This window comes from Etheostoma spectabile, unplaced genomic scaffold (assembly GCF_008692095.1).
Source record: "Etheostoma spectabile isolate EspeVRDwgs_2016 unplaced genomic scaffold, UIUC_Espe_1.0 scaffold00001775, whole genome shotgun sequence".
Lineage (NCBI taxonomy): Eukaryota > Metazoa > Chordata > Actinopteri > Perciformes > Percidae > Etheostoma > Etheostoma spectabile.
The window spans coordinates 1-24,511 of NW_022602807.1; the positions used below are offsets into that span (position 1 = coordinate 1).

A 24,511-nucleotide genomic window follows, 5' to 3' on the forward strand; every position below is an offset into this window, starting at 1 on the left:
ACCGGGACAGGAGCAGACTCAATAGACTGATCAGAGAGCAAGCTCTGTCCTGGACTGTCCTCTGGACCCCATAGAGAAGTAGGGAAGAGGATGTTAGCCAAGCTGACATCCATCATGGACAACACCCTCCCACCCCCTACACGACACTGTGGGGTCCCTGATCATCTCCTTCAGCAGCACTGCTACCCCCCCCCGGTGTAAGAAGGAGAGGTACCGCAGGTCATTCATCCCGCCGCTGTCAGACTCACAACACCTGCACTACCTGATAAAGTTGGAGTTTCTGTTCCTGTTTTTTTTCTCCTCACCATCACACACCACTTTCTGTTATCTTTAATATTGGTATTTATATTATGTTTATTACAAGTACTTACTTTTCAATATTTATTGTCTCAGGTTAATATAATTTAAATTATGCAACTGACTCTTGCTTCATCACTCTAATTACACATTCAATTTAATTTTAACGTCACTTACACTGCAATATTGTTTCTTGCATCATGGCAACCACACTTTAAAATACCTTATTTGACGCCTTTTTGCTTACTCAGTCTACCATATTACCATTGTCTTTTGTTTGCCTGTATTTCTTGTGTGCTTACTTGTTTGTGTGTTTTTGTTTTTTGCTGTTATTGAAAAAATGCTGCTGCTGTGACAACAAAATTTCCCCGTCGTGGGATGAATAAAATATAATCTATCTATCTATCTATCTATCTATCTATCTATCTATCTATCTATCTATCTATCTATCTATCTATCTATCTATCTATCTATCATGAAGGAAATCCCCAAGGACTAATATGTCCCATCTAACAAGCATATAGGAGGAAAAACCTTTATAACTAAGGCTGCTGACAGATTGCCAACCTATAATGGAGGGGGACCATTTTACCAACTTGCTAATACACCCACAATTTTTATTGAGGTAATGAGTGTAAGTCAATATTAAAATCAACAAACAGTAGGCCTACACATTCTTTAGAACAGTTAATCTTACCTTGTATAAATAACAGTCTTAAATGTTAAGAGACAAAAACAACAATGCTGTACATACTAACATATACATATGCAACATACTTAATATTTTAGGTTCATCAATGAAAATCTTTTTCGTTTTAAATAAGTGTCTAACACAAATATTAACAGTTAAGTACAGTATATACGCAGTACATATCCCGTATCAGCTATATACACATTGAGAGAGCCGGGGATGGGATGGGAGATCTAGGGTTCAGACAAGATGTCCCAGGCTTTCTTGATGAAGTGGGGCACCAGGACTTGAGGTCTTGCTGGCACTCCACGAACATCAAGGGAGAGGTGATCTGGTCTCTCTCAAAGCAGTTGCAACACAGACCACAGCCGCTTTGACGCCACAAACACGACACACAGCAGAAAATACAGTGGACTCCTTTCATATCAATATTTCCTCACTCCGGCCTCAAGCTTTCCTCAGATACACCAGTTTTTCTTCATGAGAAGAGCAGAGAGCGCAGTTGAGGTCGTCTGCTTGACCTTCACAGAAGTCATGGGTGCACATGGTGTTTCCAATCATTATAGGAAAAGCTTTGAAGCTCGGCAGATCGGCAGAAGCTCATTGGCCACTTCCTCATCCAACTCAGTGCTCCTGGTATTGAACGAACAGATAAGTCATGAGGTGGCTTACAACGGGTTTAAAATCATCCTCTTAGCAGCTGTCAGTCCAGCAAACAGCCCGTTTTTTGAGCTTTAGAAAGCTGAAAAGCTGACAGGTTATTCATATCAAAACATTGACAGTACAGTCATAGTAACATTAATCAAGGGGGAAATTTGGATGCATTGTTGTTCCAGAACTGACCACAGGAAGCACACTCCAGAACATATGAAGATATGTACCTTGAGCTTTAATTGGGCAGAAAGTGCATGAAGTTAATTAATATATTTCATCATGTGGTGCACTTTCACGGGGTGAGATATGTCCTATGTATGAAACTGTGGTGAATCTGCTGATGATCTGATTGCGAGATACTTCTTGAATGTTAGACCATACATTACGTCAGTCGAGAGCGGAGTCTGGGCAATTGAGTGCCCAGATCCTCTCAATAGGAAGGCTAGAGTGAGACAGACATCACCAAGAACTGATAAGCCTAGATACCATACCACAGAGAACGTCATGGCGTGACCAAGGCTCTGTCATAGGACTTTCTAAGGTACGCCAGCAGACAGACACATCTGGACTAAACCAAATGTCTTAACACAAAGGACCAGAAATAATGTTGAAAGTTGGGAACTGGAAGGCCACCATCCTCTCTCCTCCTCCATAAGTAGACTTAAGTTGCGGCCGCTTGCCTTTCCAGATAAATTTGGATACTACTGATTGTAATTTAGGCCATTAGCCAGCAAGAGGGGAGAGGTAGCAAAGAGCTCACAAAATTGACCCTGGGTAAAACATTAATTTTAACCACTGATATAAGAAGTTGAATCGACATCGGGAGACCTATCAATTTTCGACATACTTCAAAACACAGTTCAGAGCAACAGAAGAGTTATGTTTAATGATCTGGAAGACCTCAATGCCTAAATATTTCAACTCCTTAACAATTGGGATGTCGGCAGAGATGGTTGAGTTGCAGGCAGAATCATTTAGTATAGTACGCCAAAATGGTGGATGGGCTCTGGCAACTCCTAAATCGTGACGTGACAGCAAGCTACCATGACGTATGTCCTCATTCTTAACATCAGAATTTGGATAGTCATCTATGACAAGGGGAAATTTACAGAACAGGCAGCCTGTGACAGTACTCAGATTCAATGAAAATCACATTTATCAGATTGACAGCACTTTAGCCAATGGATTGGGGGGGCACCAGGGGCCGGTGCCATCCCGTGCCCCCCTTCTAGCCCCGTCCCTACTTCTGGACAGTGCTCTGTCTGATGTGGTGGTGAGTGGTACAGGGGCTCCACAGGGGACTGCGTTGTCTCCTTTTCTGTTCACCCTATACACCTCAGACTTTCAGTAGACTCTGCAGTGTAGTTGACATGACTCACCCCGTCTAACCCTTATTCAAGGGATAGACAGGAAGGAGAGTACAAAGCGCTGATGGAGGAAGGGAATGACTCCGCAGCCCTTTTGCATTCTGGGTGGAGATGTGACATGCTTAAGGACTACAAATGCCTGGGTGTTAACATTGACAACAGGCTGAATTGGAAAATCCACAGCACTGCTGTTTACAGAAGGGGATGAGCAGACTCTATCCTCCTGAGACCCAGCCCATTGACATATGTCCACTGTAGTGGACGTTGGAGTTCCATCCCCTCTCCTTGGAATCTTTTGTACAAGTATCTTATTCCTGCTGTACTGTACAGAGGACATCCTGGGCTTTTCAATGATATGTTATGTGATTGGCTGGGAGGCCTGGAACCGCCTCTATCTTTCAACTCAAAATGGATGGCATTTTTATGGAAAGATGAAAGGTGAGCCAAATATTTATCTGCTAAATAATCTTTTGACAAATAATTATGAATGTCAATTATAGTGGACATCAGGACCATCTTCATTTAATAATGACTCCACATTGTCGTAGGAAACAGACTGAAGCAGAAAGAATTCTTTACCAAGTAGTTGAAGGTGATTCAGATTTGGAGTTTGCAGATGATGAGAGAGATGATAGGAGTTTTTTCAACCAGTGATAGAAGTGGTGATGAAGAGAGGAAGACTTTGCAGAAGACTCAGTTGAAGGGACAGATGCAAACAAAGACACGATACAGATATGTCACCCTTTGTGGGCCAGGAGTACCACATACTGTATGTTTGATGCAGTTCCACAATTTTAAATTCAGCTGTAGTTAGTATTTATAGTGTTATTACCTAAAATATTTTTTTATCTTCATATCAGATTTGCACCTGGGCTTTCTGAGACAAGATGACCCTACAACACTTGTAGACAGGAGTCCAATTGGACATTTTTCAATTCATTGGCAACAAAGCTTTGGAAGATTTGGCAACATACACAAATCAGAGAGAGCTGCAAAGCAGAGGAGTGTGTATGAACACTACGCCACATTAAACAAAAAGCTTGTTTGGCATTTCAGTCCACATGCCTGCCTTGGCTATCCCATAATTTAATGTTTTGGGTCAAAAAACTAAATGGCCAGTCATAAAGCCAAAATGACATTGGAAGATTCTTCAGGATAAGAAACTTCCTCAAGATTGGCAATGACCTGACTGTAACAGAAAAAACAAAGGGTATTCTTTGGAAAGTCAGGCCAATACTCGGTCGTATGCGGCAAGGCTTTTTCAGCAAAACCAGAAAGGGTTTGAGCCAGAATTGAGCAAATCATTCCATTCCAGTCAGGCAAGTGTTTTCCAGATAGTCAAACCTACAGTGTCAGTGGCCAGAAAGAGTCCTGAGCTGGGCCTCACAAAACGGTTCGCCAACAACCAGTGCTCATGGCATCCACTGTACATGGGAAATCTGTACCAGATGGTCCAAGAAAGAAATCTCCTGGTCCAGTTAGAAGACCAGCCTTGTCATGGAGCTTCAGGGAATGTAGAACCAATTCAAGACGGCAGACAACACACTAGTAAGCTCAGGGATTTATTATAATGATATCCAACAAACAAAAGGTTCCTGGAACAGCAGGCAAAATATAAAAATAGAACAGGCGGAATCCAAAACAGGAACGTGCAAAACATCAGGAACACCGAGAACAGGGTAGCCACACACAGACTCTCCAACATCCCACACAACATATACATACATCATTACAGGATGATAAAACAAAAAACAAACACATCTACATGAGTAATATGGACAATCAAAAAATATGCTAAATACATTAACAAAAAATCCACGTGAATACAGTAAGGGATGTATAAGCATGAGACGCTTGCAGTGACAGGGCAATTATATTGTGTGACAGTGCAATTATATAGTGACATGCGCATGATCTTTGATGTTGCCATCACATACTCCTGGATACAATACCAGTCTGACAGCAAAGCACTGCACAGACCATCCAAAGAACACACATCACTACCATGAATTCAAATTACTCCTAGCTGAAGAGCTGTTGGAGTGTCAAGAACTGAATACAGCTGTGTAGAGAGTGAGGATGAATATGAGCCACCATCTAAATGAGGATCCCCACAATCAGAGCCATCTGTGCGCAGGCTAGAAGCCAAGCCAAAAAACTTTTTTCCCTTGGTTGAGGAAGCTGAGATCCTTTAACATGTGCAGCAGGATGTTGGAGATGTTCTACCAGTCTGTTTGGGAGCATCGGAGCCAGTGTCACAAACAGACGAAACACACTGATCGGGAAGGCTGGCTCCGTTATTGGCTGCAAACAGGAGACATTTGAAGCAGTGGTGAAGAGGAGGGCACTGAACAAACTTCATCATATACATCACAATACGGCATTATAGTTGTAACTTGCACAAACACTTGTTTTACTTACATCTTTTAAATACTATTTAGGTAGGTTGTATGTTTTTATTTCCCACTTATCCATTTTTCCTTTATCTGTTGTACTTGTATTCTATCCTATTTTTTATTTCTTATGTATTCTGTATGTGTGCTGTGTGTCTTATATTTTGCTGCTGTAGCAATGAAATTTCCCGATTTGGATCAATAAAGTTTGAAGTCAATGATATTTTGGAGTCCATAAGATACTCGAAGAAATGTAAAGCTCTGAAGACTGTGCAGTTAATTCAACTCTTGTGACCTCATGACTGATGACTGTATTTGATGCTATGAATGAATTGATTGCTGTTTGAATTGCATTGCTGGACTTTGTAGACTCCGTGGAGTGTTTTGTTTGTATGAACTTGCAAATGTTCACAATACATACATACATTTTTAAAGAATGGTTCAATAAAAATTCTGTGAATCAATTATTTAATAGTAAAGGTGTAATCAGGAATTTCTTAAACAATATCCTATAACTGTAACTCCTAACAGTTTGCCATAATCTTTGATGCTATCCCATCTGGTGTAGGGTATCTATGCTGTTTAAGGGTGTGTATCAGCCCTATTCTTAATGTTCCTTCTACTGATGTAACTATTGTATGAACTGACTCACCTATTGGAACAGTGTGATTGAGCCATCTGTTTCTAAGAACACCATAAGATCCATGCTCTATTTCAAGGTAATTCAAGGTAATTTCTATTTGACCTGGAACAGCTTATTGGAACAATTGTATAGGTAAGCTATGCTGTAAAAAGGTTTAGACTCTTCACAGTCAGTAAGGTTAAAGAATTTTTACTTTAAAATTCTTCATTGGATCCTTATTTTTTTGGCAAATTCAAAAATAATATAGACCTGAGATGCGCCTTCTGTGACTCACGTAATGAAACTATTGTCCATCTGTTCTGGAAATGTATACACCCACAAACATGACCTGATATTTGTAGATTTATCATGGGTAACTTTAATCTCTTACTGGAAAATGTAATAATTGGTTTTGGCAGATTGATACTGCTATATGAGACAAACATTTTCTCATCTCCCATAATATAATCATTCTCTGCAAATTTTACATCCATAATGTAAATTGGCCAAGTAAAACATCATTTTAATATGGTCAAGAAAGAAATTACACTATACTCACAACAAAAACAAATAAAATACAATTGTAAGAACGTTGTATTTATGTTTTGCAATTAATTAAGTTCTATTCTTTGCTGGCATGTTTGATGTTCATTTATTTTGGTTCTTTGGTTCTAACTTTTTTTTCTATTCGTTTGTCCTCTATTTTTATGTTCCCCCGTATCTGTCTTTTATTCTCTGTAAAGCGTCCTTGAGTGTTAGAAAGGCGCTGTTAAATAAAATGTATTATTATTATATGTAATAGGTGTCTAGGCCTACTTAAAAAAAAGATAATGTATGCGTGAATACATTTTATAAAGAAAACAGGGAAAACACAAAAGTAGTCCCCATACGCAGAAAAAAACATTAAAACAAAAACAAAATAATACACAAATATTAATAAACTAGTATTACTTTTTTTTTTAAACTTGTTTTCCTCGCCACTGTTGAAATGTTGCTTATCTGAGGACCTTACCAGAACTGTTGGGTCCTTGTAAATGACGTGGTCTGGTGTGGTCTAGACCTACTCTATCTGTAAAGTGTCTCGAGATAACTCTTGTTATGAATTAATACTATATAAAATTGACTTGAATTGAAAAATTGAATTGAATTGAAAAAAGACCGAGACTGTGCATGCAATTTATCGACGCAGGTATAGCCTTTTCCATGAAGTTTAGCCTTAGTGGAAGCGGTGACGATGTAGGCCTACATATACATGGAGCATGACCAGTGTTGCCAGATCTTGCGAGACAAATACGCAACCAGGCCTGTGAAAACAAGCCCAAATTAAGCGACTTTTTTTACGGAGCCCCACTAAGATCATGGAAGAGAAAATTAAATAAAACTGTGTTCACGGTTTTACAATCCATGTGGACAGATTGGTAAACTGTACACACGGTAGGCTAGAATTTATTTATTTTCTCCCCCTGAGCTTCAGGACAATGACCACAGGGGGGGGGGGTTAAACCACCTTTTAACATTATTTAACATTAGAAAACTGATGGAATTTGAAATTTAGACACTTTTTCACAGTGATTTTGAGTTGTTCCCCACGACGGGTTGAATCCATTCTTTTCCTCCTTTCTCTTTCTCCCAGTCTTTGTTATAGGCTACTTCTTTCCGTATTTCACCCACTTTATCCCGGGCATTTATTCCTCCAAAAACTCTCCTACAGTCCACTCACTATTAGTCGCTACTCGCGCATTTACCTAACCAGAAAACAACAGACTGCCCTGCTCTGCCTCTGATTGGTTGGTACTTGTTTCCATCTGGGTCAGAGCCAATTAGAAGCAGGAAGTGGGTGGGAAATAACGCTGCTGTCTATAGTAGGCTCGTTCGAGATGAACTGCGCCTCGCCTGTAAAGTGGACGAGAGCAGGCGGCAGCAGCGGGGGGCGGTGACAAAAAGCTGCGGTAAAGTCGGACAGTTTCCAGCCGATTCCAGCCGCCTTCAGGCTGGACAGGAAGTGATGAAAACACTGTGGTGCGATTCCGATTTAATAAAATATAATCAGACCCTCATACCAGCTGGTACACAGTCTCCAGTTGTTTTAGTTATGACAGAGTAGCTGGCAAAGTGCTCTACATGCGACCTGTTCTGATTTTAATGAACAACACACTGTAGATGATCCGTGATCTGAACGGATTATCTCTTTGACTTCTAAACTTAACTATCAGTCACACACATGTGTTCTGGACAGAATAAGTCTTTAAATCAGACAAATAGCAATAAAATCGCTCCGATTCAAAACCAATAAAAGTTTATATAAAACGTCATCATGTTGTAACCAATCAGGTGTTAAATCAGCTGAGAAGCCGGCGTTTCCCAGCATGCTCTGGTCCGCCTGGGTCCGCCTGGCTCTTGCAGTCGGTGAAAAGCAACTGCGCCGCCTGCGTCTCAGAACTGCGGCCGCCTTGCCTCGTGAGATTTCCGTTGCCCACGTGTGCATGACGTCAGAGCAAGTCGGGATCAAGTCGGACACAAATCTAACCGGCATGCAACGGGCGCCGATCGCCGGTGATCGATTCTGCGCAGACCTGGCTCATCTCGAACGAGCCTACTGTTTATGGGGAAAGGGGCGGGATCGAGCGAACCGGCAAGGACAAGCTGGGAACAAGCCCAAATAAGCCACTACACTTTAGTGACAAGCCCGAAAAAAAACGCAACCCTTGACTACCAATATTTGTAAGCGACTTTATAAGAAAACAAGCCCAAAGTCGCTTGTAATAAGCGGACTTGGCAACACTGAACATGACCTATGTACACGACTCAAGTTGCTACACGGATGTATTTAAGTTAAGGACAGTTGATTTGCGCCGCCTTGTGTTTTTATTGAAGTAGGAATCCGAGCACTTAAGATGTGTGTTAAGGAGGTTCGTTCATATAAAGTATAGTTGGCGTCTCATGAGGACCTTTACAATTTTTTTTTTTAAATAGCGCCTTACATTTTTAAATGACGTTGTATCTGACTGTGTGACAGAGTTTCGGAGGGAAGAAAAGTGTCTCGAGACGTTTTAAAAAAAAATAGTTTTCCTCAAGCTACATGGCGTGTGAAGGAAACGGCATGTCAGGTAAGCTTTCTCGGGCACTCAACGTAGTAGTTCAAGTCAAATTAAAGTTGTGGAAGTTAACATTCGTGTTGTTATGGCTGTATTTTTACATTGCCCACGGCAATGGCAACATTGTAATCATTTATATAGCCATAAGTTAACGCTGCCTTGTGTCCTTTTGAACGTGTACAGTGAACACTAATGTTGTTTTATTACTCCTCAGATGCGAGGATAGGGGAGGCCCTGATCAAAGAGTAAGTTTCCTTTTTCTGATCTCAAGTTATTGGATTATTAGTTATTGATCAACACTCATTCAAGTCCATGAGACCATAACAACAACAAGAAACCTGATTAATCAAGAAATTTAAAAGGGCTTATATTAAAAGGTTTCATTTCCTGCCATCATCTGTCATGAGATTTGGAAGGGTCCACACATTGTAGCATATTTCAAAACTAGAGCTGAAAGGATTAGTGATAAGATGAGGTACACATTATAAATATCAACAATTTAAATAACGGATTCATTAAAATCATTTCTCAAGCAAAAATACTCTAAAATGAAGATGTGTGGCCTTTTTCCATTTTGGACATAATAAGTTTATTACAGGTCATTTCTCCAGCCCAGTATATCTAAAGCACAGCTGAACACACTCTGTAAAACATAACTAAATAGTCTTTTGGTAGTATTACTTCCACTTCACTCACTCATCATTGTTTTGGAAACTTTTTCAAGTTTCAGTTTTATTTTACAACAGCTGTTGGGTTCTTAGGTAAAACCCCACATCTCATAAACTGTGTTGCATCATGATTCATATAAGGAAATCCATAAATAAACGTCATCAGCCTCTGGAAAGTTCAACTGCAGTTCCCTCGTATATGAAAACCTACTTTTAGGATTATCAACAATCCATAATCTACGCTAATTTATCTTGTGCTAAATTGCAGAGATTAATAAAATCCCAAAATGTATCTGTAACAAATAGCTTTTTGTTGAGTTATTATTACACAATACTTTTTCTGACCTCTTTGAATCTTGCCCCGGACAAATAGCCCATATTACAAAAAATGACAAATTAAAAACTAAAGCTTATAAAAACTTATTACAAACTAAAACTTATTACAAACTAAAGCTTATAAAAACTAAACTAAAACTCAGCATTTTCTAGCAACTAGCAAACCCACTTTAAAAAAAAAAACTAAACTCTATTTGAAAACCAAAAGTAAAAATGAAATAAAAATAAAAACTAATGAAAAATGCTAAACTATAATAACCTTGCAACCATCAAAGGGATTTAACACTAGAACTGCCAGGACGGTTATTTAGACCATTTTGGATTTTACTAGTGCAATAACTTTCAAAAAATCAATCCTGCCGATGGCTGACTTTACCTAAAGTGTGTGTATTTTCATTTTAAAGTTAAAAAAAAAAAAAAAAAAACTTACACAAAAGGCAAAAAAAGATATTATGAATGGAACCTATTTTGGCCATATACAGTCATATTGCCCGCAAGAATTTTCATTCTTTATTTAATTTTTCCATGCGGTTGAAGATGCATTTTGGTTGCTTAGTAACTATCATTGTCTCTGTCAGAGAAACATCACTAGCATCACCTTGCCAATTTGTATTTACCGGTATGATTACAGTAGCCTACACTGCTTTTCATTTCAGTAGCCTATGTATAAATTAATTTGTAGTAAAAATGTCCAGAATGAATGAGTGAATGAAAAGGAATATGAGTGTTGAATTGGTCTTAGAGATGCTTCAGAACATGGGAAGTGATGATTCTGATGCTGGGGCTCTATCGGAGTCGGAGGAGGAAAGTGACAGCTATCATTCCTGCGTGAATGATAGGTCCAACACTTCATCCTCATCAGAGAGTGAGTAGGTCAACAGCGGAAAAGAGGTAACGACCTTTACCTAAGACTCAGGATCCAAACGTTTGGGTTCCGGTTGATGGTCCCATTGACGCCATTGAGCCGATCACTGCTGACGCTCTCGGTGAGCAGGTCACGGCTGATGATCCCAGTGAGTTCCGCTGCATAGCTATTCCGGTCATATTTGCAATTGTAGGCTATCCTTATCATCATTTTTTATTATGATTATCAGTAGTCTATTCTAGTTTTTTGTAGATATGTCATGGGTAACTTTAAACTTTTACTGGAAAATGTTTTGGCAGATATGATACTGCTATATGAGAACAAACGTTTTCTCATCAATCCCATAATATTCTTTGCATATATTTACATCCATAAATGTAAATTTGCCAAAGTAAAACATCATTTTAATGTGGTCAAGAAAGAAATTACACTATACTCACTACAAACAAAAAGAAATTACAACTGTAAGATTGTGCTCCCTATTTAATGTTTTCAATTAATTCATCTTCTATTCTTTGCTGATCCATGGCATGTTTGATGTTCATTTATTTTGGTTCTTTGGTTCTAACTTGTTTTTCTATTCATTTGTCTTTATGTAATATGTGTCTATAGCTAGGCCTACTTAAAAAAAAAGATAATGTATGCATGAATAACATTTTATAAAGAAAAACCGGGGAAACACAAAAGTAGTCCACATACACAGAAAAAACGTTAAAAAACAAAATAATAAACAAATATTAATAAACTAGTATTACTTGTTTGTTTTTTTTAAACTTGTTTTCCTCGCCACTGTGGACGGTTCTTCAGGCGACTGAACGTCCAGGGAGTAGGCAGAGCCAAAACATCCTGACGGAAGCTACTGGCCCCACAGTGCACACAAAGCACAACATTGAAGATTCACTCATGGCCTTAGTGTGTCTATTCAATATCGGCATGCGGAAGCACATCACGGACTGCGTTGTGGCTGAGGCCCGTCGGCACCGTGGTGACAGCTCCATGGACCTGACAGTGGCTGAACTAAAAGCATTTATAGCCCTGCCGGGCATAGGGTGCAAAAAACATTGATTTGGACAGCCTGTAGTCAGAAAAATGGGTCTTCCTCTTTTTTTTGCTCTGGTGTCGGCAACTTGGAACAAGTTTGTGTAGAACAGGCCTGGTGTCGACTAGGGGTGTAAAGGTAAACCACGGTAGAAATGTTGACGATAACAATTATCATTTTCATTGAAAATATCCTTATTATTGCGATGGATTACCACAGTGTGAAAACCATGTGTTTAATGCTTCCCAGCTTCATATGAGGCTCTCATATGAGTTGCCGCGCAGGCACACTACGCTCAGACAGGAGAATGGGACAGAATGTAGCAGCGGACTTTTCTTTTTTCTTTTCTTTGTTGTGGTGATGTGGGTAGCCCAGAACATGAGTCAAAACTATTCTGTAAATGGCTACTAAAGTGTCATGGGTTTTACTGCCTCATTATATTAAATAAGTGTTCTGCTACAATGTGGAAGTTTAGCCTGTGTTTCTACGTGACATTTATTTGGAGAGAGAGATACGTATTACCGCCTTGACAATATTACTGTTGCTGATAGATGTGCAGATAGTTAAATATTAATTGTGCTGCCACTTGTTGATAGTCAGGTTGTGTTATTGCAATTTGCTAGCAAGGTGCAGTTGCCAGTAAACAGAGGAGCACTGTGGAGCCACGTGCTTAGCTATTAAAGGTGTTTTACACTGTTTATGGATGTGTGTTCCAACTTCACATGTAACATCAAAAACAACTTCATAGTTAACTTCATGTTGGATCTTCCTCGATCTCAAACTCAGACACCTCTGGTTCAAGTTCTTACCTGACCCGTACAGCAGGCTGGTTTTCAGCAGCCAGTTTTCAATAGTTTTTACAAGGCCATTGCCTATATATTTGTAATATAATGAACACTGTTACAGTTTTTGAAACTATTTTATCTGTGTAGGCTTATCAGGGCTTTCTGAACATATTGAACACACTTTTAAAAATACCGTGATAATACCAAAAACCGTGACCATTTGGTCACTATAACAGTGAGGTTAAATTTTCATAACGTTACATCCTTAATGCCGACGTTATAATTAATGAGCTGCTTTTCCCCACCAGGATTAGGTGCAAATTTATTTAGTACATGGGAAACAAGCCAGATAAATTTGCCATCAAAGTTTGGCTGGCTGCGGATGTGCAGTCCAAATACAGGGCTCCGTATCTAGTTAAAAAGGAGACGTGGAGCAAAGGGCAGCTCGCGGGAGAGTGTGTGGAGCTGAAACTGGCGGAGCCATTTCTGGGGATGGGAAGAAACATTACAACTGATAATTTCTTCACCTGCCTAGCCACTGCCTTACAGGCCAGAAAGACCAGCCTGGTTGGCACTCTGGGCAAAGTCTAGCCTAGCACAAAGGTGCTGCTGAAATGTGCTATCGCGACACCAACCATTTACCAGGGAAAGCGTCAGCAACCACTGCATCAGGCACAAAAAATGCAGACCTTGCCAGGTGAGGAGGAGCTGCAATCAGAACAAGACTAAAGGCACCTGCAACACATGCCGCAGACCCGTCTGTGGCAGTTGTGTCAAAAGAAAAGATTTCCCGTGTTAGAAATGTGTTTTAAAAATAAGATTTTAATGTTTATGAAATGTAAATTTAATACAGTTTACCATGATTTGATTGATAAATGTGGGCTAACTAACTTAAATGTCTTGATTAAACAATTTGGTATTCTATTTTTAAATCCCAGCTTATGGCAATTCTTGTGCTAAGTTTGCGTCATCACCTGCAGGTTAGACCTTGATAATCACGATCATGACGCCAGAAAACACAGGTTGCTGGGTGCTTTTTCTATCTCCCTGAAGGAGAAAATATCCAGTGTTTGACTCTGGCTTTGTGACAGGGAATGGCAATCTGGATGAATCACCTGTGTTGCAATGGGAGTCTAATTTGTGATACTTAATGTCATAAGAGTGTCCTGACCACAGCAACGCCCACCTTGGCAGTCGGAATCCAGCAAGAGAGTTGTTAGGCTAGTTGGAGATGAGCCAGGTCTGCTCAGAATCGATCACCGGCGATCGCCGCCCGTTGCATGCCGGTTAGATTTGTGTCCGACTTGATCCCGACTTGCTCTGACGGAAATCTCGCGAGAGCAAGGCAGCCGCAGTTCTGAGACGCAGGCGCCGCAGTTGCTTTTCACCGACTGCAAGAGCCAGGCAGACCCAGAGCATGCTGGGAAACGCCGGCTTCTCAGCTGATTTAACACCTGATTGGTTTACAACATGATGACGTTTTATATAAACTTTTTATTGTTTTTGAATCGGAGGGATTTTTATAGCTATTTGTCTGATTCAAAGACTACTCTGTACAGAACACATGTTGTGTAACTGATAGTGACGTTTAGAAGTCAGAGAGACTAAATCTGATCAGATCACGGATCGTCTACACAGTGTGTTGTTAATTAAAATCAGCAACAGATCACATTTTGAGCACTTTGACAGCTACTCTGTCATAATTAAAACAACAGAATGTAAATGTGCTGTATTTATATAGCGCTTTTCCAGTCTTAACAACTGCTCAAAGCGCTTTTACATCTACAGGTAACATTCACCATTCACACACATTCATACACTGTGGCCGGGGCTGCCGTACAAGGTGCCACCTGCTCATCAGATAAACATTCATACACATTCACACTCCGATGCGCAGCACCGGGGGCAACTCGGGGTTCAGTGTCTTGCCCAAGGACACTTCGACAATGACTGCAGGGGCAGTGATCGAACTATGAACCTTCCGACTGGCAGGCAACCACTCTACCACTGAGCCACAGCCGCCCGACATCTACGAACTACAACACAGAAAAGAGATACAAAAATAAGACTTGAAAAAAATAAGTAACATTACTTACCGGAAAAACGAAACAATCAACTTTTTTGAGTGTCTTGTAACGTTAGTACAGCAGAACGCTGAACATGCAACACTTTCAAGGACTTAGCTGAGAGAATGTTCTGCGATACCCTGTACCCCTAGCAGTGCCCCGCCACGTCCTGCTGTGCCTTGTAATGCCGCACAGTGCCCTGCTATGCCATGAACTACTACAAAGAACTGCTACAAACTACTATTTTTTCATTTTTTGTTATTTCCACTCTTCATTCTAACCCCAACCGGCCTGTCAGACACCGCCTACCAAGAGCCCGGGTCTGTCCCAGGTTTCTGCCTAAAAGGAAGTTTTTCCTCGCCACTGTTGCTTGCTCTGGAGGAAACTACCAGAACTGTTGGGTCCTAGTAAATTCTGGAGTGTGGTCTAGACCTGCTCTATCTGTAAAGTGTCTCGAGATAACTCTTGTTATGAATTGATACTATAAATAAAATTGAATTGAAATTGAATTGAATAGAGAATAGGACTTATATCAGCCCTGAGTGAGACAGAAAAAAATGAAGCTGTATTCACGCTCCTCTAAGAGCTAACATACAGCAAGTGAGGCTGCAACAGAGATGTATCATAAGACAGGGCTACAGGGTGATGTGATGGAGGGAGAGAGCCTGGTGGTGGTGGCTGTCTTCTTTTGATTTACCAGCTGACATAATTGACCAGTGACGTGCTGTGTGGCCTGAAGAGCCATGATTACCGGCACCACCAATAATAGTGAGCGTGGGTCAGAACGTCTAGTACAATATTACAAATAATAAAGCGTTTCCGTTCTGGAGGTGAGCTTGACGATCAAACTTACTGTATGTGGAATTTGTTCGTGACTTGATATCATTGTTTCAGAGCTGGTGTACTGTTTTTGGTGGATGTTTTTGAGGGTCTATACGATCTGGTTATTTTGGAGCAGAAAAAAAAAAATCGCACTTCCGGAGAGTGTTACTACATAAGTTAATGAGCGTAAGGTACATACTCCCAGGGAGGCTGCTACATTGGCAGATGAATATGTGTTTTTGGAGGTTATAGCATTTATAAAATAAAAAAGAATAAAAAAAAAAAAATAGCATACGTATTATGAATACTTATTTCTTCTTAATCTTTAATCTGATGGATTATAGCAATACAGTGGAAACCAAGAGAGCTCGATCAACTAGTTGAACCTGCTAGATCTGTAACAAATAAACCGGCCCCCTGACTTTCGATAACTAAAGTTGACAGAGATATTTTGTCCCTGCAACAAGTTACGCTATGGATAAATAAAAATTGAAATAAAACATTGAAAGTAAAAATAAATGTATAAATGAAAGATTTAAAAATGTACACATTTCAACATTTAATTATATAATTACATGTTTGTTGTATTGATGGATTTATTTAGTTATTTATGTAATCATGGCCCTTAATTTTTAAGTTTAAGTTTTTTTTAATATCCTGTTCTTTTTCCAGGGTGATTGAGGAGGAGCTGAAGGACGTACCCTCAGAGGACATCCCACCCCTTACTCCACTGGCAGTCTTAAAGACTGACCAGGAGCAGAAGGTGGTGACCCAGCTGGCCAAAATGATCTGCATCATTGGGGACAAGGTCCAAGGTGACCAGGAGTTCAAAGAGTGAGTCTGAGCCGCTGTATCTCAGCGCTCATGGTAGAATACTGAAAACGTCTATAGCTTTGATTCCAAACCAGGGGTACGTGTACCCCAGGGGTACTTCTGCAGTGGCCAGGGGCTAAGTAGAAAGATTACAAAATAGATCTACTAATTTAAAAAGATAAAAATTACAATTTAATTAAAAGAATATATCCACATGCTAATATTAAGTCAACTTTAACACCGGAACACCGCATGTTGTAGATATGTAAGCGTGTGAGAAAAGTAGTTAGCAAGTGAGCACAGAAGTTATATATTAAATACATGGTAGAGATAACTTGTTGAAAGTAAGCTTAACTGCCTTAACAGTTCGAATGATCAGGTAAAAGTAACGGAGAGCAGGTAAAATGGCTAAAATTTAAAATAGGTAGCTAAAAGTAATGTATAAATGGTTAAAACATTTACATAGCTTCACTCTAAAAAGTAATAACCAAAAAGGCTAGTAGCGTGATATCAGACCAAACCAACCTAAATACTGATAGTTCTATTTTATGAAATATTTACCAATATCCACTCTTATTTAATTGTTTTATATATTTAGAACATACTTAGAATATATGAAGTGGTACACAAGTTCATCTGACAGACCAAAAAGGTTGGAAAACCACTGGTCTATAGCCCCGTGTTATATGTGATATTTTTCATTAAAAGTTTTTTTTTAACACTCAAACTGCCCTTATCTTCTCTTGTCTCTGTTGCAGTGCGATAGATGGGATAACTGGTTCCTCCCGCTCTAAGTGGGACACTTTTCAGGCAGTGGCAGACAAAGTGTTTCAACACGGGATCAGCTGGGAGAGGATTGCTGTGCTCTTCTATGTCGCTGGAAAGCTTGCTGTCAAGGTGGGTTAGTTTATTTTTGCTGTAGATCAGAATAGATTATCACATGAAAACCTTATTTTTAATCATCATCACATCTTCTGACTCAGTTACTGGCCACAAGAGGGCTTTGTCCTAAGCAGATACAATATGTTGGTCATTTTAAAAATGTTCTTCTGAAATGTGTACTTCTCTAGGAAATACACACAGTCTTGGCATCATTTAACTTTTCTGCAATGCTGCATTCAAAAGCTCTCAAAGGCATGCTATTGCAGAGGGACTCCACGAAATACTTAAATATCCCTCTTTGGCCGAGATAATAGTTTTGTTGCTTCACCAGCATAGCGGTTATTTAATTTAGCCTTGCAGTTGCAATTCAGTTTATAGGATCAAATCATAAGAGTTATCTCAGGACACTTTACAGATAGAGTAGGTCTAGACCACACTCTATAAGTTACAAAGACCCAACAATTTCAGTAATACCCCCAAGAGCAAGCATTATAGAAAATAAATTCTCACCAGCAATTGGTGCTGAAACACCAGGATATCTGTTCTGAGCTATCCTAAACTCAATGGAACTCTGCAGAAGTGTTTGTGATTCAACATTCAGGTCATATTTTCTTTCCTTTTGCTAAGTGCTTGGCAAATAAGACGGCAGTGCTTTTGGCTGAAATTATACTGGACGTTACACGAAGCAGTTCACAATGTTCTAAAGTTTGAATGAGACACAAGAATGTATACACTGGTTTCAACTGTTCACTGGACTCATGACTTGACTTGGACTCCCGCACTGATGACTTGGACTTGAGTATTTATGAAATCATATTTAGTTAATCGTACTCGAGCATTTATGATATAAGACTTGAAGTTGGATGGAGTTTCTGACTTATGCCTCAACAACCGGTACCTACTGGAACAAATAGCAACGCTTACTTCTTTGCCACTTAAATGCCTGGCTGAACACAGAACCATCGCTACATGTGATGTAAGTTTACACTTTTTACACTGCAGCACGCTACCGTTAGTTAGTCGCTGCACACGGTTAAAATCCCAACAGCTAAACGGTGAAAAGTGTGGCTGTATTTCACTGAAAAGCATTCCAACACTGATAAGTAAAATCGTCTGCAGCTACAGACTCAGTGCAGTTGCACTATGCCCGCCGACGTTTTACGAAAACAACACAGACAAGACTTCGTGGTGCGTTTACTTGCAATTTTAAAATAAAGTTCTTGTTATGAGTTTACATTTTAAATAGATCATTTGAATTTTAGCATATGGCCATAGCAATAAACAAGCTGTTTAATGTCACAGAGTGTAGTGTGTGCTGTACTTTTTTATTCTGGTCAGGCACCGGCACCATTTTAAAAGTGTTGTTTTAGCACCGGTATAGAAATAAAACAAAACGCAAATAGGTCATTCAAAATTTGATGCAAGCTATTTCATGCAGGGTGTGTGCTCTCCACCTGCAACTGTTGTCGAAAGATGCAGAGGGATGCGGACTCCTCTTCAGTGACTCAGACTTGGACTCAGATTCGGACTCGAACACTGGGGACTCAAACTCAGTTAATGGTGTCTCGACGCTGACTCTTTTTTGGTGACTCGAACACTGGGAACTCGAGACTTGACTCGGACTTGACAGATGGTGACTCGATTACACCACTGGCAAGAGTAGATAGATAAAGGTGCACAAGAGGAAAAGAGGGTTCAAGGTAGGTTCACGCAGATACAGAAATAGTTTAACGCTTTATGTTATAAATGTCTGATACAATTAAAACAAATGAGAGAGGCTTTGTTGAACTTTGAGCACATAGGTCCTTTTCTCTCTTTTGTTAAAACAGGTTTCCATGCCATAGAAGCTATTGGATGTAGAGCATTGCAAACCACATTTTGAGGCTTTAGACATTTACCACCATTTGCCACAGATGCAGCTAACTCCACTTCAAGTTCTGATTGCTCTTTCCTTCTCCTTTTACTCCAGATTATGTTTACCCTAGAGTAACTTTTAGCAGGCAAGAAAAGCAGCCATGCCAGTTTCTGCTTCAACAGGGGCGGAGGTAGTAGAGATAATTGAAGCCCTAGATTTTGAATCATGCCTTCTGCTACTGATAATGGAGACAATACTGTCATTTGCCTTGGTTTCATCATTCATCATTCCAGACTTGAAGGTTTTGAAAATGCTTATTATTATTCCTTCCAAGTCCACCTTCTTTTTGAGTCCATGATGTGAGACCGGTCTGCCTGTTGTTTGACATCTTTAATAAACCCATGGTTATTTTGATTGATAATTATGAAACACACATTTTGTTTCGGCTTTTCCTTTATTGGTAATAAGGAAATGGCTCATTTAACGCAGTTTCCAATATTTGTATCAAGCTGAGTTTGCACTTGTAAGGCATTATTGTCATTTTTATGAGCTTTTTCATGAAAGTGATTGTACCTTTAATTTGATTTGATGACTTTAGATTTCCTTTCTTTCTGAAGTTTCTTAAGAAAGAAAGGAAAGCCTTTTTTCCAGTGACGCTTTTTTTTCAGTGAGTGTGACAGTTTCTCATCATCATCATCATCATCATCATCATCATCATCACCATCATTATCATCAATTGAAGAAGCATTTGTTCCACTCATATTGAGGGCAACCAATAGTGCATGCACTACAATAAAAAACCTAAAACCTGAAAGAGCTCAGATATCAGCCACGATACACATTTACATTAATCAATAATCCACTACACTACTTCCATATCCACATATTAATTCATACATATGAGCAACAGCAAATGCAACACTGTATCCCCACTGTATGGCAGGAACCATATTCAAACTGTACCAAGAAAGAAGGAAACTCACAGTACGAACAAATGGAAGTTACCGTGTGCATTCCTATATTTTGCTGAAGCAAGTTTACACAAAGTTTGCATCCCAAGTGACTGAGTGATCCATTGTTTCAAGGGGAATTTATTGAGCACAAGATGAACACACAGTGCTCCACGGCCCTGTTTCTGTTGACAATGACAAAGTGACTATCAATACAATTAGCTGCTGAGAGGGCTAATGCAGGGAGGTCTGTCCAACATGCTGTGTCCAAATAAAGCGCACAAGTCCATAACTGCTTTCCGTTTTGATTATTGTAAACAAAATAATTTACTTCACAAGATGCCGTTTGATGTGGCAGCAACTGGACCATAAATAGGGCTTCCACAAAACTGATTCACAGGTATGCAGGTGATTTTAATTACCCAGGTCCTGGTGACAAGGCGTTGATGCATAGACTGTATAAGTAAAGCCAACACATCTGGATTGCTGCCGGCTGGCTGCAATGTAGGTCATAAGCCCCGCCCACTTTATGTTAGCAGATGGAGGACATGTCAAATACATTTTTCCCAAAAGATGGTTTCTGTTAGCCTGGATGGCAGCCAAACGTGGCTCTGCCCACAATATTTGAGGTTGGGAACCTCGATCTGGACTTGATACATTGTGGAGCAACTATGTTCGAACAAGAGTTGTTTGGACCATTCAAATTGTCAGGTCTGGCTTTATACGATGATAGACAGATGATCGACAGTAACGGAATCAACCACGTCACCAAAGAGCGTTGGGTTGGATTTGTTTACAACAAACACGACTGCCGCTGGAGAACGTACGTGTAGATTCCGCCATCGCGTCTGTTATAGAAGATGTCGACAGCACATTCATTTTAAAATCCTCAACCAGCCTGTCTCAGCTCGAGTCAAACCTGCTGATGGGGTCGCTGTGACTTAGCTGTTAGAGTTGCAGAGGCTGGTTTTAAAAGAGACTTCACCTGTTTCAACGGCCAATAGAGAAGTCAGCTGGTAAAGTCAGCTCTAAACTATATAAATAAAAGGATCAATAATCCATTTTATTTCTACGTTACATACAGCTGGACGAAATGGATGAGTTTTATACGGAGTGTCAACAACTGCCAGAAATAGTGTGACTGAAGAGAGGGGCTCCCATGTTTTCGCTGATTCATCCCTATGAATGCAACTGTAGCAAGCATCTCAATATCACAAACGTTATCCACAATCATATTCACATGAAACAAATGATATATCCAGCCACAAACAAGTCTAAACGTCAGACGTTAGGACGGAAGTGCATTGTGCAAAGAGTGGTTTCTATGGAGTGAGGCTAGGTTTCTGTCACTTAGTGAGTAGTTCTGATGCTAATGTTTGTTAGTCTTATTTTTTGGATCAGTTTTACCTTTTATTAGTTATTTGATCCTATTAAAAAAAAAATGGGGTAAAACATCATGATTGACAGCTGTGATTGGTGTGTGGGTGTGTGGGCGGGACTTTGCTACCACATCTCCACCACCTGATTACCACTGGACTCATGCTCCAAATTACAAGATGACAGTTCCCGTCCCATTGAGATTTTGCCTTCACTTTTGTACACTGAGAGGAAGCGCAAGATGCGTTGTCCATTTTTCTATGCTGATGACGTGTACACACACACACACATACACACACAAACACACACACCTCCAAACAACACATGCTGGCAAATACCAACAGTGACACAATAGCAGTCATGCAGTGTAGCTATGCAACCTAAAACACATTCCTTGTTTCTACACATAGAATGCTAACCCAACTTTACACTGTGTATTGAAAACTTTGGAATGACATGTTCAACAATCACACGTTTTTTTTCAGATGTCCACATATTTTTTGATATTTGTTGCAGTTTTTTTCCCCAATAATCCAGAAGGGTCATGAAAACGAACTGCAGAGTTTGTCAGCAGCTTCACTTTGTGTGTGAACTCGGTGTTTCTGTTCATCAGATGGTGGAGGCCCATCTCCCTCAATCAGTGAGGGAGATCCTAAGGTGGACTGTGGATTTTTTCAGAAATAATCTACTGGACTGGATCCGTGAACATGGAGGATGGGTATGTGGGCCTTTGTTTCTTCCATCTTCTTCATTTTAGAGCACTTTCCTCAACCATGTTAGCTCTGTGGTCACAGGAACATGTGACCGTTGTTCATGCTGTCTCACTGTATGAGATTTTTTAGCAGTGCTGATAAAGCTATATCCAGTTTATTTTTGGCTGGACCTCAGCAAGGTGGGGCCAGCCCTATAGGCGGGAAGGTCTGTCCCTCACTTGCAGAGTGAGTGATGAAGTTGGACAATTGGTGGTTCAAGAGTTGGAGTTTCCCCATCGACCATTGCTCTTTTTAAACAAATAGGCGTAAATAAACTACTGTTTATTTTGAATTTTTAATAGGCTGGGGACCTGGTTTATCAGACCAAATCAGTAGTGAAAAGTCTTTAATTTATGTTTTGAAGCTCACATAACAAAGTCACCAAGAAAGCATTCTTCCACCTCAGAACTATGGCTAAAGTAAGACCGTTCCTAACAAACCAGGATGTGGAAAAAAAAAAAGTCATTGTTTTTTAATGCCATACTTTAAAGCACTTTGAGCTGCATTTAATTGTATGGAAGCTGTTATACAAATGCAGTTGTTGTTTTACAGTGAGGTCTAACAATTGCAAAGGTTTAGCACAATGACCATTGACCATACAAAGTGCCTGGCGGACATTGCCACACCATATCGCAAATTAGTCTGAAACATCCCTTTATTTTCTATTTCTAAGGTGCGCTATCACCGGGCATAGACCAAATGCCTCTGTATGCGATTGGATAGACCTACAACTAATCAGAGCAACAAAACAATAACAAATTTGATATCTGGGAATCAAATAAAATAGTTTTTGTCATTTAGTTGCATTCATATTTTTCATTCTTCTGAAATTTTTCTCTAGGAGTGATAGTGATGCCCCACATGATAAGAGCTTTCTTTCCACAGATCAACAGCTTCTCTGAGCTGGCAGTGGCATCCATGCAGAACGTGTCATCGTTGAGCTATCGTAACTACAGCCTTGCCCTGATCTTTGTCACCGGCCTGGCTCTAGGAAGCATCATCACCTGGAAACTAACCAAAAGGTTCTGAGGTGCCAAAAATCCATTGTGTTTCCCTATATTCATTCTGCAGCTGCACACCACCACGAACATGACACTGCCCTGAGTCACTGAATGAGCCAACTGTCTGTGGTTGGTTCATGTCTGTAACAGCAGGACAGTCAAGTTTTTCTAAATTGCTAAAGTCAGTTGAACAAGTGAAGTAAAGATATATTGTTGGTATTGTAAGCTACTGGTAGTCTCACATTGATAAAACCTATCTATTGAAAGTGTTAAGTTGAGGATGGAATTTGGTGTTGTGGTATCCCCACATCTCCCAAGCTAAAGCAGTAAACCTAGGGAAAACGCTGGTGGTTATTTTTAAGATCTTCGTAAAATTAAAACGTGTATCATGAACTTTGTTTGCCACAAAGCTTATTTTCTGCAATAGTCAATGGAAAAATCCAATTGGCTTTTTGTTACGTAACCAGGGTGATGCTAACTTCTGGGTTGGCCTGCAAAAATGTCCTACCTGTTATAATATTACTATTACTTTTTATCAGAGCCATGTAATGACAGCATGTCTGACAAAGGGCCCAGATGCTGTCATATCCTGATCACATGTTGCCATGAGATGCGCGCGCACACACACACACACACACACAAACACACACACACACGCTACGTTTCTACCTTTCTGTTATTCTTGAAACCTTGAAAACTTGAAAAAAACATTCAAAGATGTAAAAGAAAGCCATGTATGTTTCTAGAAGAGTACTGTATCATGCTAAAAAGATATTCTCTAACATAACTGGATCCATGTTCAGACACTAGACATGTAACGATACACTTAACCCACGATTCGGTTCACTATACGTTTTTTTTCTCCCAATTCTTTAACAGAATGAGCTGCAGACAAAGGACTATATAAAACTGTGCAAAATTACAGATGTGCCCTCTTATCAAAGTGCAACTGAGATTGTATTTATCCTAAATAAAAAAAAAAATTATTTATTTTAAAATCCCACATCAAAATAACAAAGAAAAAAAACTCTTAAATAAACTAAGAAGATGTAGTGACGTCTGAAGTCAATTAAGTAAAATCAAAAGTAGTTTATGCCCTAGACCGTTTTAAAATTGCATTGCGATTTGATTTTTAACTGATTTCATGATGCATCCTTACATCCCTATCAGACCCCATTGGC

At 39.7% G+C, this 24,511-nt stretch overlaps 1 protein-coding gene across 3 annotated transcripts; it reads left to right on the top strand.

The window, feature by feature from the left end:
• Window positions 1–8,702: 8,702 nt before the first annotated feature.
• On the top strand, window positions 8,703–23,681 carry LOC116675297 (apoptosis regulator BAX). Of its 3 annotated transcripts, XM_032507226.1 has the most exons (7): window positions 8,813–8,933; window positions 9,041–9,131; window positions 9,334–9,364; window positions 16,373–16,534; window positions 17,272–17,410; window positions 22,191–22,295; window positions 23,215–23,681. In XM_032507226.1, the coding sequence occupies exons 2-7, from the start codon at window positions 9,104–9,106 to the stop codon at window positions 23,356–23,358; spliced, it is 609 nt and encodes a 202-aa protein (XP_032363117.1). In that variant the 5' UTR covers window positions 8,813–8,933; window positions 9,041–9,103; the 3' UTR covers window positions 23,359–23,681. The 3 variants fall into 3 exon arrangements, with proteins under 3 accessions (XP_032363118.1, XP_032363116.1, XP_032363117.1); XM_032507225.1 differs by having other exon boundaries at window positions 8,708–9,131; XM_032507227.1 differs by lacking the exon at window positions 22,191–22,295 and having other exon boundaries at window positions 8,703–9,131.
• The last annotated feature ends 830 nt before the right edge of the window (window positions 23,682–24,511 follow it).